The sequence below is a fragment of the Ranitomeya imitator genome, chromosome 1, assembly GCF_032444005.1.
Source record: "Ranitomeya imitator isolate aRanImi1 chromosome 1, aRanImi1.pri, whole genome shotgun sequence".
Lineage (NCBI taxonomy): Eukaryota > Metazoa > Chordata > Amphibia > Anura > Dendrobatidae > Ranitomeya > Ranitomeya imitator.
In genome coordinates, this window is record NC_091282.1 from 759312357 (window position 1) to 759324983 (window position 12627).

The 12627-nt window shown below is 44.8% G+C and overlaps 1 protein-coding gene across 2 annotated transcripts in view; it reads left to right on the forward strand.

The window, feature by feature from the left end:
* The window catches only part of CDKL1 (cyclin dependent kinase like 1), a 92664-nt gene that overhangs the window by 67661 nt on the left and 12376 nt on the right, over nucleotides 1-12627 (forward strand). For both annotated transcript variants that reach the window (XM_069735290.1, XM_069735283.1), the window contains exons 4-5: nucleotides 9956-10028; nucleotides 12023-12113. In XM_069735290.1, coding sequence (XP_069591391.1) covers nucleotides 9956-10028; nucleotides 12023-12113 — 164 coding nt within the window. The remainder of the gene's footprint in view (nucleotides 1-9955; nucleotides 10029-12022; nucleotides 12114-12627) is intronic.

A 12627-nucleotide genomic window follows, 5' to 3' on the forward strand; every position in this document is an offset into this window, starting at 1 on the left:
TCCCTCAGAGTGGGGTCCCTATGTTGGGCAGTCCCAAAATTTTCACCGGATACCTCTAACTCCAGAATGTCAGATGCAGGGGACACTTCCTCCTCATCTCCAACCAGGACACAAAAAGGAAACCTGTCTGACTCTGGGTGTGGCGACACCTTTCCAGGGTTCATTGGTTCCCTACTCTTGCTAGGCAGCTCAGAACCTTTCCCCCACAAATCCCAAAACAAACAGAAATCCCGGCCAATAATTATAGGGTGCAACAAGTCCTGAACGACGCCGACTATGTGGGACTCAGTGCCAAATGCCGTTTCAATGTCCACCCTGGCCATAGGGTAGTCCTTTGCATCACCATGTATACATCGCACTCCGACCTTCTTTCCTGGGAGCAGGTGGAGAGGAAAAGTGGCCCTCACCAGGGTCACTAGGCTCCCCGAGTCTAACAGTGCCGTTACTGCTCGACCGTTCACCTTTACGGGACACGCTTGAGGTCCCTCGTTGGATGGAGAGTTCACACTACAGGCTGGATACGCATAGTATGAACAACGGCGTCCCATGCTGCAGTCCATCTGCTCAGTGGTCTGGGAACAACGGGCAGCTATATGTCCCGGCCCGTGGCACCTCCAACAAATAATATCACCCGTAGGGACCTTGGGCACCACCTCCCCCGCCCTTTGTGACCTTGGACGCACCACCCCTTTTTGGGACTCAGCTCCCTTCTGGGACCCCCAGTACGGCATGGGCTGCCTCCCGAAGGAGCCTTCCAACCCTTGGTATCTCTCAACCAGTCCGATCAGCTCGTCGGCATTCTGGGGATCACCCTGGGCAACCCAAGACTGTATAGGCCTTGGGAGGGAATGGACAAACCGATCCATCATCACCCGTTCTACCATCTGTGCAGGTGTAGATGACTCTGGCTGCAGCCATTTCTGGACCAGGTGCAACAGATCAAACATTTGGGAACGAGGTGGTTTGTCCCGGTGATAGGCCCAGCAGTGAACTCGCTTTGCCCTGACAGACAGTGTCACCCCCAAACGTGCGAGAATCTCGGCTTTCAATTTGTGATACTCCTTGGCATCCTGCAAGGTCAAATCATAGTACGCCTTCTGGGGTTCTCCCGTCAGGTATGGCGCCAGTACCTCTGCCCACTGCTCTGGCGGAAGTTTTTCCCACTCAGCGACCCTCTCAAACACCGTCAGGAAGGCCTCAACATCATCCCCAGGAGTCATTTTTTGCAACGCGCGTCTTACCGTCTTCCGAACGTGGGTGTCATCAGCCAGACCTGGGGTTGGGGCGCTTGTCTTGCCCTGGATGGCGGTTGCCAGAAGCTGCATCTGCTGCCGTTGCTCCTGCTGGCTCTGTTGTATCTGCTGCTGGTTCTGTTGAATCTGCTGCATCAACAGCCTGTTGCTCTCTTGCTGCGACTGGAGCAAGTGTTTCAGCAGGTCCTCCATTTTCTCCGGCAATGCTTGCTGGCTTACCACAGACTTGACCCAGGACATCCAATAACAGACTCTTCGTCTCCGCTGGGAACGCTGCCCGCACGTCTACAGCCAATTGTAGGGATTTCACTCACTCGGGTGCGACGTCTGAGACTCAGGAGGCACGTTTCTTGAAAAGTTCATAGGGTTTATTGCATCATAAACCACGTGGCGAAATAACAGAAAACAAATAGCCTTTGGCTCAGGAAAAGAAAAACAAATGTCCAGTCCTTCCGGCTCAGTCCTGGAGCCTTGACACACTCAGGAGGGTTTCACCTCCTCACATATCTATCTGTGTTAAGCATTAGGCTTTCTTTTATATGTCTAACCACACCCAGAACCCATCACATGACCAGACATGTGGTTGTGACATCACCACAGGTCCTGAAACACATATAGGTAGCTATGGTTACATCACAGCAGCAAGCCATCTATAAGACACATATCTCCCATCGATTAGACATCCTTTAGCCACGCTACACTATATACAGGAGGAGATGACATACAGGTACATACTATATACAAGGGAGATGACATACAGGTATATACTATATACTGGGGAGATGACATACAGGTATATACTATATTCAGGGGAGATGACATACAGGTATATACTATATACAGGGGAGATAACATACATGTATATACTATATACAGGAGGAGATGACATACAGGTACATACTATATACAGGAGGAGATGACACACAGGTATATACTATGTACAGGAGGAGATTACATACTGTTAGGGCTAGCGGAACGCACCAAATAATAAGACAGATAGAGTAAGGTGCGTTCGCAGCCCGGGGTCCACCGTGCAGAAATGGAACCTGCTGCCAAGTAATGACGGACTATATGGCGGTGCAATGTGACTACACATGGGTTAACTTCACCCTGTGTGAAGGAAGCGAACCCTGTTGCGTCACAGGGCCATGGTACCGCACCAAGAGCGCAAGCAAGGAGTCTCGGAACTCGATCCCAAGACACAGGATTTGAGTTCATATAGACCTCATGCGGTCAACACCGCAACTGGGGTGTCAGAGTGACAGAAATAATAATAATAAAGATGCACGAGAGTGCGTGCGGTGCAGCACTGGCGGATGCCACTAACCACCCAGACTTGGATCAGGAAAGCGCTGTGAAAGCGCACGGCGCCGCACTGGCGGTCACAGCAATTAGACGCTGTATTGTGTGTTACGTGCTGATGGCTAAGTCGGGCGCTAGATAGCAATCATCCACCTTCCGCGAGCAGTCATACAATAGGGAGGGGATTTTAAAGAATGACTTTCACTCACAACACACACACGTTTACAAATGTACACTAGCACATGGCCGTTGCGGTCATGCGAAGCTTAAATAGCTGCAGCACGTTCAGGTCCTTCCAATAAAGGGTCAATGGGACGCTGCCACAGAAGTTTAGCACCTTCAAGACCTTCCTGGAGGACCAATGGGAACCGCTGCAGCATCTGAGCATGTGACCCTCGATTTCCAACTGGAGATCTCACCCTGGGCTTGCTCAGAAGGGAAAAAGCAGGACTTAGTCCCAAAAGCGTCTCCTCGCTGCTGCCCAGCACTGGCTTCAATGGCAGAAGCAGGAAAAGCAGCAGTAATCCTATGCACAGAGTGAGACTGAGCAAGACGCTGGGAACGACGTCTCCGCTGAGCAGACTCCACTGTGGCTGGAGAAGAATGGGAGACCGCAGCAGAGATGGTTCGAGATTCCCCCTGTGCAGAGGCGGAAACTCGACACCTAACACATACAGGTATATACTATATACAGGAGGAGATGACATACAGGTATATACTATATACAGGGGAGATGACACGCAGGTATATACTATATACAGGAGGAGATGACATACAGGTATATACTATATACAGTAGATGACACACAGATATATACTATATACAGGGGAAATGACATACAGGTATATACTATATACAGGAGGGGATGACACACAGGTATATATATATATATATATACAGTAGATTACATACAGGTATATACTATATACAGGAGGAGATGGCATACAGGTATATACTATATACAGGGGAGATGACATACAGGTATATACAGGAGGAGATGACATACAGGTATATACTATATATACAGGAGGAGATGACATACAGGTATATACTATATACAGGAGGAGATGACATACAGGTATATACTATATACAGGAGGAGATGACATACAGGTATATGCTATATACAGGAGGAGATGACATACAGGTATATACTATATACAGGAGGGGATGACACACAGGTATATACAATATACAGTAGATGACATACAGGTATATACTATATACAGGAGGAGATGGTATATACTATATACAGGGGAGATGACATACAGGTATATACTATATACAGTAGATGACACACGTATATACTATATACAGGGGAGATGACATACAGGTACATACTATATACAGGGGAGATGACACACAGAAATATACTATATACAGGAGCAGATGACACACAGGTATATACTATATACATGAGGAGTTAACATACTGACATACAGGTATATACTATATACAAGGGGGATGACGTACAGGTATATACTATATACAGGGGAGATGACATACAGGTATATACTATATATAGGGGAGATGACATACAGGTACATACTATACACAGGGGAGATGACACACAGGTATATACTATGTACAGGAGCAGATGACATACAGGTACATACTATATACAGGAGGAGATGACACACAGGTATATACTATATACAGGAGCAGATGACACACAGGTATATACTATATACAGGAGGAGATGACATACTGACATACAGGTATATATTATATACAGTAGATGACATACAGGTATATACTATATACAGGAGGAGTGTTATGATCTGGTGGCCTAGGAGCAGCATGAGACGTACTCTGGAGAAGGTGGTACCTGTACTGACCGCAGACCCTGACCTTAGCACTGAAACTAGAAGTAGCCGTGGGATGTACCTAACACTCCCTAGACACCTCGACACAGCCTAAGGACTAACTTCCCCTAAAGATAGAAACGGGAAAACTAACTTGCCTCAGAGAAAATCCCCAAAGGATAGACAGCCCCCCACAAATATTGACTGTGAGAGGAGAGGGAAATGACATACGCAGACTGAAATCAGGATTTAGCAAAGGAGGCCATTCTAGCTAAAAAGAAAGAATAGGACAGAGTACTATGCGGTCAATATTAAAACACTAGAAAATATCCACCACAGAAAATACAAATCTCCACATCTGACTAAAGACATGGAGGGTATATCTGCATCTCCAGAGATAAAGCTTGGCTGCAAAAAATCCTTATACAGACAATGCTGGACAAGACCAAACATGAAAATGCACTGAACTATAAGGCCCACAGCATGTGGACAGCAAAAACAAAGCCAGAACTTATCTTTGTTGAAATGAACAGCAAAACAGGAGAGACCAGTCAGGGATGTGAATCCTCCAAAAACAATGGACAACTGGCACTGACTAAAGGATCAAGCTAGACTAAATAGCCCAGTCCAAATTGCAATAAGTGAACACACCTGATAAATGCTGCGATCCAAAGACAGCAGCACTACCACTCATAACCACCGGAGGGAGCCCAAGAGCAGAATTCACAACAGAGGAGATGGCATACAGGTATATACTATATACAGGGGAGATGACATATAGGTATATACTATATACAGGGGGGATGACATACAGGTATATACTATATACAGGAGGAGATGACATACAGGTATATACTAGATACAGAGGAGATGACACACAGGTATATACTATGCACAGTAATAATAAATAATATTTATTTTTATATAGCGCTAACATATTCCGCAGCGCTTTACAGTTTGCACACATCATCACTGTCCCCGTTGGGGCTCACAATCTAAATTTCCTATCAGTTTGTCTTTGGAATAGATGACATACAGGTATATACTATATACAGGGGAGATGACAGGTGTGATGTTAAAATGACAAATGTGAGGGGGGGAAATGAGAAATGTGAGGGTGAAAATGAGAGGCGTGATGGGAAAATGAGAGAAGTGAGTTGCTATAACTAACCACAGTTAGTTACTGTGCCCGGGCAATGCCAGGCTCTTCAACTAGTATATAAATATATTCGCAAATGTGCAGGGACTCGTAGATTAACATTGGTCAGAGTGCAATTCTATTTTATTATTATTTTTTTTTAAAATCTGATTGCATTTATCCGTATTTCTTGCAGAATGTGAATGAGACTCTACACCACTAGCGAAGTGAGGTAGTCAGTCGCCCCATCTATACTGAGGTTACGGAGGGCAGAGATTTGCTTTGAATGTGTCAGGATGTTTGTAGCCACAAGTACAATGTCTTAATCATCACATCAGTGGTTTTGTGAGGGCAGTTAGTAGCTCCTGTCCATAAATACCCTGCAGGCGCTGACTCCCATCATGTTAATTATATGTTTTCCCACCAGGTATATTGTAGGTACTGCAACACGCTTATAAAAAGGCGAAAGTAGACGGTGTACACCTAAGTGCAGGTTAAGCGCTTGTACTTTGCTTAACAAGTCACACTAATCTCGTAGATAAAGAAACAGTCGCCAAAACAAACAAAAGCTTATATAATGCTGGGAGCTCGCTGCACGTTGCTCTAATTTGGTCATATTAAACAATTGCATCACCCGTCCCCTCCCTTGTGTATATTAATTAGGCATGGCTGTCAATGTCACCCACATTATTGAGCTTTCCAAATGGCAGGTCTGCGTATGGGTTTGATGGGGTGTGACGCATGTTTATAGGCTCAGCAGTGCTATCAAGCTTATATATGGTGAATTGCTTGTATGACAATTCCTGAATAAATTTGTATAAGGGTCATGTATGGAAAATAATCTGCTAGAGGTCTCATTGGAGAACCACAATGACCCTAGAAATGGGGAACCGATATTGTACCCAAGCATTTTTTACAATAGACAATTGTATATTGACCAAGTTTTGTATCATGTGATTTATTAATACCCTTATCATGATGTCAGGGCGAGATAAGAATAACTTGAATGCCTGATCCTTTGGTTTTCAGTGTTACATAACCCGATGCCAGAGGCATTTGGCAGCGGCTTCACATCTGCCCACTGAAAACACATGGCCAAGTAGGCATGGGTATGGGGGAGTCAGGAGAGAGGATTGTGATGAGTGACTCCTGCTGCTGGGAATCAGCGCTGATCACCGGAACAGGGTCCACTGTGGTCGCCAGAACGGGGTCCGCTGTGGTCGCCAGAACGGGGTCCGCTGTGGTCGCCAGAACGGGGTCCGCTGTGGTCGCCAGAACGGGGTCCGCTGTGGTCGCCAGAACGGGGTCCGCTGTGGTCGCCAGAACGGGGTCCGCCGTGGTCGCCAGAACGGGGTCCGCCGTGGTTACCAGAAAGGGGTCCGCCGTGGTTGCTAGAACGGGATCCGCTGTGGTCGCCAGAACGGGGTCCGCTGTGGTCGCCAGAACGGGGTCCGCTGTGGTCGCCAGAATGGGGTCCGCCGTGGTCACCAGAATGGGGTCCGCCGTGGTTGCTAGAACGGGATCCGCTGTGGTCGTCAGAACGGGGTCCGCTGTGGTTACCAGAACTGGGTTCGCTGTGGTCACCAGAATGGGGGTCCATTGTATGCTATCCCTTCCCATGAGGAAACGAGCAGCATCAGGGTGAACAAGTAACAGCTACACCATACGCCACCACGCGATTTAATCCATTATCTGATGCAGATAGTTGCATGCAGTGCCATACAATTGAGCAGAGTGATTGCACTTACGCCATAATATCTCCAATTCTATGTTCTTGGCTGTGAGCGCCGATCGCTGCTTTTTGACTATGGAAATACCACTGTCATATTCTGACAGTAGCTTTTAAATAGCCCAAATCTGGCAACCATCTTACCGTTCTGCAATGAGATCATTGCAAACCGAAGGGTTGAAATGGCAGCCCATTTTTCTTATGCAAAGTTCCAATAAAGCACTCCCTCTCGCAGTCTCTCGCTCTTTGTCTGTCTCACTCACAATCTCTCTTTATCAGTGGCACTCTCTCTCTCTCTTGCTCTCTCTCGCTCGTTCTCTCTGTGGCTGTCTCTGTCGCTGTCCCATGCTTTCTCACTGTCTTTCACTTGTTCTCTCTCTGTAGCTCTCTTGCTGTGGCTCTCGCTTGCTGTCTCGCTTGCTCTCTGTGGCTGTCTCTCTCGTTCTCTGTAGCTCTCTTGTTCGCTCTCTTTTTGTGGCTCTCTTGCTTGCCGTGTGTCTCTTTGGCTTTCTGTCGCTAACGCTCTCTTTTTATGGCTCTTGGAAGAAATGGAGGAAAAACAAAAGTGCAAAAATAGAAAATCGCTCAGTTATGAAAGGTTTCAAGACGATAATAATATTATGGAATATTTTGGTGTTATATAAATGGCCTTTTCCCAACACACTTCTGATAAGAAAAACAAATTCAGACGGTCTTGTGAGCAGTCAATGTGTGCACTTCACTAGTATTTCCGGATATCATAGGGGCATATTAGCCAATATCTTGGGGCCAAGGGGACATACTGGTCCCTGGCAGAGAGGTCTCCTGCATACACCAATGAAGACGATGATTACTTGGTGTTAGGGAATTTTTGTTGTTTAATTGAATTTAGGAAGTTTTCATAAGCAAATACAACTTTTAAATTTTTTTAGCTAAATGTCAGTCTTCTTCTGCAGCCAGGATGTGAGGGGTTAAATTCAAGAGTGGGAATGTGGGCCCTGGTAGTAGTGAATAGAGCCCAGTGTGGGAGCCTTTATGGGGCAGGCTAGCATTGACCCTGCTTTACAACTTGTCCTGTGTGTAGACTCAGGTTTTATGATGGAAGAAGAATTCTTGTGACCGCATACTTTTGTCAGTTTCTGTGGCAGCGTAATTCATCAAATGTTTTAAGGTCAAGAATGGGTGACACAGTGTTTAGCCAATGGCTATTGTATCATCTCTCTGTCGGGGTCTCTCTGTCAGCTAGCCATTTACATGCTGAAATCTTAAAAGAAAAATTAATCTGTGTATATGTCTATTTTGGGAATCCTCTGTGAGATGGACGGATTCATCAAAAACCAACTGTCTTCTTCTTAAACTTCAATAGTCCTGGTAGTATCCTGCATTGTACACCTTTAACTGCTTCAAATAATTATTTGTCATAAATTCTCAATCACAGGCTTACTCAGGACAATTAAATTTCTATCGATATCTATCTTTGTCCTTCTACCACAAGATTGCCAGACTGCATGTGATAAGGTCACGACCAGCAGTCACCTGATTGATGCTGCCACTACATGTTTGAAGGGTTAGGAGACTTGTGTCCTGGACATCATCGATTTTTGCGCCAGTGGAGACCATCGGAGTAGCTTTGCAGGAGCAGATTTTGGGGTCACGGTAGCTTCTTGTCCTCTTTTATCAGCTTGGTTCCCACTGTAATTTTTTTTTAAAAGGTCAGAAACCAATTCTCCCCCCCCCCCCTCCCCGTTAATTCATTATGTGTGTGGGCAGCACGGTAGCACAGTGGTTAGCACAGCAGCCTTGCAGTGCTGGAGTCCTGGGTTCAAACCCCACCAAGGATAACACCTGCAAAGAGTTTGTATGTTCTCTCCGTGTTTGCGTGGGTTTCCTCCCACATTCCAAAGACATACTGACAGGGAATTTAGATTGTGAGTCCCATTGGGGATGGCGATGATAATGTGTGCAACCTGTAAAGCGCTGTGGAATATGTTAGCGCTATATAAAAATAAAGATTATTATTATTTATCCCTGTCCCCATTGTGCTCGCAATCTACATTCTCTATGGGTATGTCTTGGAGTCCATTCCTGTAACACATCAATCGAACTGAGCGTAGTGCACTGCCTAAGGCTACTTTCACACTTGCGTCAGTACGGGTCCGTCACTAAGCGTCGGCACGACGTACTGACGCACGTTGTGAAAATTATGCACGACGTGGGCAGCGGATGCAGTTTTTCGACGCATCCGCTGCCCATTCTAAAGTCGGAGGAGGAGGGGGCGGAATTCCCAGCCGCGCATACGCGATAGAAAATGGCAGACGCGACGTACGAAAAAACATTACGTTGAGCGTTTTTTTGTGCCAACGGTCTGCCAAAACATGACGGATCCAGTGCACGACGGACGCGACGTATGGCTGTACGATGCGATCCGTCGGCAATACAAGTCTATGGGGAAAAAACGCATCCTGCGGGCACATTTGCTGGATCCGTTTTTTTCCCAAAACGACGGATTGCGATGTACGTCACACGACGCAAGTGTGAAAGAAGCATTAGTTGGCTGTCCACTCCTGCCGAAATCAGCAAGGTTGGTCCATGTTAGCATAATGTATATGGGGACTTTTATCTCTCATCATACAGTGCAAGCATTGTGGTTGGTAGAACCATCTTGGAGATTGCTCCTTTTTTTGGCCTTGGAGTTCATATTTTAATTTCTTGTTCATACACCTGTACTGAATAGTTTTTTTTATTTGCAGAGTTCCTGAACATCTTGTCAAAAGTATCACATGGCAAACACTACATGCTGTAAATTTCTGCCACAAGCACAATGTGAGTATTATTATTGGGTGTGCAATATCTGTTGTATAGATTATATAATATTATGCCATTTACTTACCGTATTTTACAGACTATAAGACGCACCGGACTAAAAGACAAACCAAGGTTTAAGAGGAGGAAAGTAGAAAAAACATTGAAGCAACAAATGTGGTCATGATACACTGTTATGGGGGTGTATCTGCTACTGACACTGTTATAGGGGTAATGTCCCACAATTCTGTACCAATAAACCCCATCCTGGTATATATGGACAACTTCCTCATCCTGGTATACATGGCCCCCTCATCCCAATCCTGGTATACATGGCCCCCTCATCGCCATCCTGGTATTCTTGGGCCCCTCATCCTCATCCTGGTATACACGGTCCCCTCATCCCCATTCTGGTGTACATGGCCCCCATCATGCATTACACATAAAAAAATAACCTATTCTACTTACCTTCCCTCCACTTCCTCGCAGCGCGGCATCCTGTGCTGATACCAGCAGCTGATTTTAGCTTGTAAGCAGTGCATGACGTCACTGCCATGCGTCTCCACACACCGAGGTCAGGTGTCTGAATGCTCACTGCTCCCTAAGCCCGGGACTATGGCTGCCGTCACACTAGCAGTATCTGGTCAGTATTTTAAATCAGTATTTGTAAGCCAAAACCAGGAGTGGAACAAATAGAGGAAAAGTATAATAGAAACATATGCACCACTTCTGCATTTATCACCCACTCCTGGTTTTAGCTTACAAATACTGATGTAAAATACTGACCAAATACTGCTAGTGTGACAGCAGCCTATGGGAGTGGAGAGCAGTGAATATTCATCTTCTTTGATAACAGGCACACTGTTAGCAGCAGCCGCCACTAGCCGCAGTGTTAGTGGTCACACATGGTCAGTCCATCTTCACAGCCAGATCTATACATAGTGATCCTCTGATCACTGCAGAACAACCAATAGAAATGGCTTCCTTCCTGCTTATATTAGAGAAGAACACTCCTCCTGTAAGGGAACTAATACATCGGCTGCTGCTAGAGGGGGAAGGGGGCTGATTTTATTAACACCATGGGGGATAATTGAAAAAAAAAATGAAATTAATTCATGGGACAGAGAGATTCAGGTTTAACTGGCTTAACGATGGGAGTTAGCCTGCTGGAACCCCCAGTGATCCCAAAATTGCAGCTCTAAGGATGTTGTTTTACTGTACTTTACAGCCCCATTGACAATGAAAATAGTAGAGGCCAACCATGATCACACCCACTGCATTCTAGTGCTTTGATCTCGTGATTGTTGGGGGTCCTAGTGGTCCATCCCTCAGCATGTTATCTCTCATTCTTGTTTTTTGGGGGGAATAACCTTTTGATCATTTGTATTGTAGCCCTATATTACATCACCGTGCTCTTTGTACATTGACGCCTTCACGTCGTTAGTAATTAACCTGTATTATCATCTTTCCAAATCCTGTTCTGCAGCCAGGCTTTCACAGCCCCTCCAGGGCAGATATAATGTCATGGTTGTCATGCACTTTACACCCCCACAGGCCTCATTGCCTGTGCCACCCTGTGATCTTCTCGCCATCTCCCTTCCCGAAGACGCTACAGGGCCAAATATAGAAGCAATTAGCATTTCTAGCTAAGGTAGATTACAGCCTCACTTTTGTGTCTCCTCTTGCACTAATCTCCCCTGTGACACCAGCTCTCCTTCTTTGATCATTTAAGTCCCCAGCCTCATGTTTTAGCTAATTGTTCTTGTATATTTTTTTTTCTTTTTCATTACATAATTAACCCTTCAGTTGCCAGGGATGCAAAATATAATGTAAACTGTGGCTCTTATTAATTATGTACAGTTAAATACAGGATGTAGAAGCAAAAAAACCTGTCCAACTGTTATTAAACGCTGTTGCAAACAAAATGCTTTTGGACATGTGTTTCAATTAAAAAAAAATATATAAAAAAGTCCATTTTTTTAAATTTGGAATTGATTAATTTTGTGTGTCACCAGTGTATTCACCGAGATGTCAAACCAGAGAATATTCTTCTTACCAAGCACTCTGTCATCAAGCTGTGTGACTTTGGATTTGCAAGGATATTAAGTGAGTACACTTACTTTATTTCCATTTTCAATGACCCACTACCTGCCGGGCCAATTTTTGTTCTTGCACTTCTTCCAAGAGCCATAATTTTTTATGTTTTACTTGACATTGCTGTATTAGAGGCTGTTTGTTTTTTTTGTTTTTTTAAGATGTGGTTTTTCATGACATGATTCACTTTACCGTATATACAGAAAAAAAAATCCAACTGATGAAATTGCAAAAAAAATTAAATTCCGCCATGGTTTTTTGAGTTTCGTTTTAAGTGTTCACCATGTTAAAATAAAATAAAACAAAAACATGATTCTCCAGGTCAACACAATAATGGCGATACCAAAGATGCACGTTTATCATGGATTATCGTGGATCATTAATTTATAGAAAAATAACATTTGTCACCATTTTCCGAGACTTTTTTTTAATTTTAATAATCATTATTCCATTCATGGAGCTGTGTGAAGGCTTGTCTTTTTGCGTGGCGAGGTGGAATGTTTATTGATTTCATTTTTGGATACAT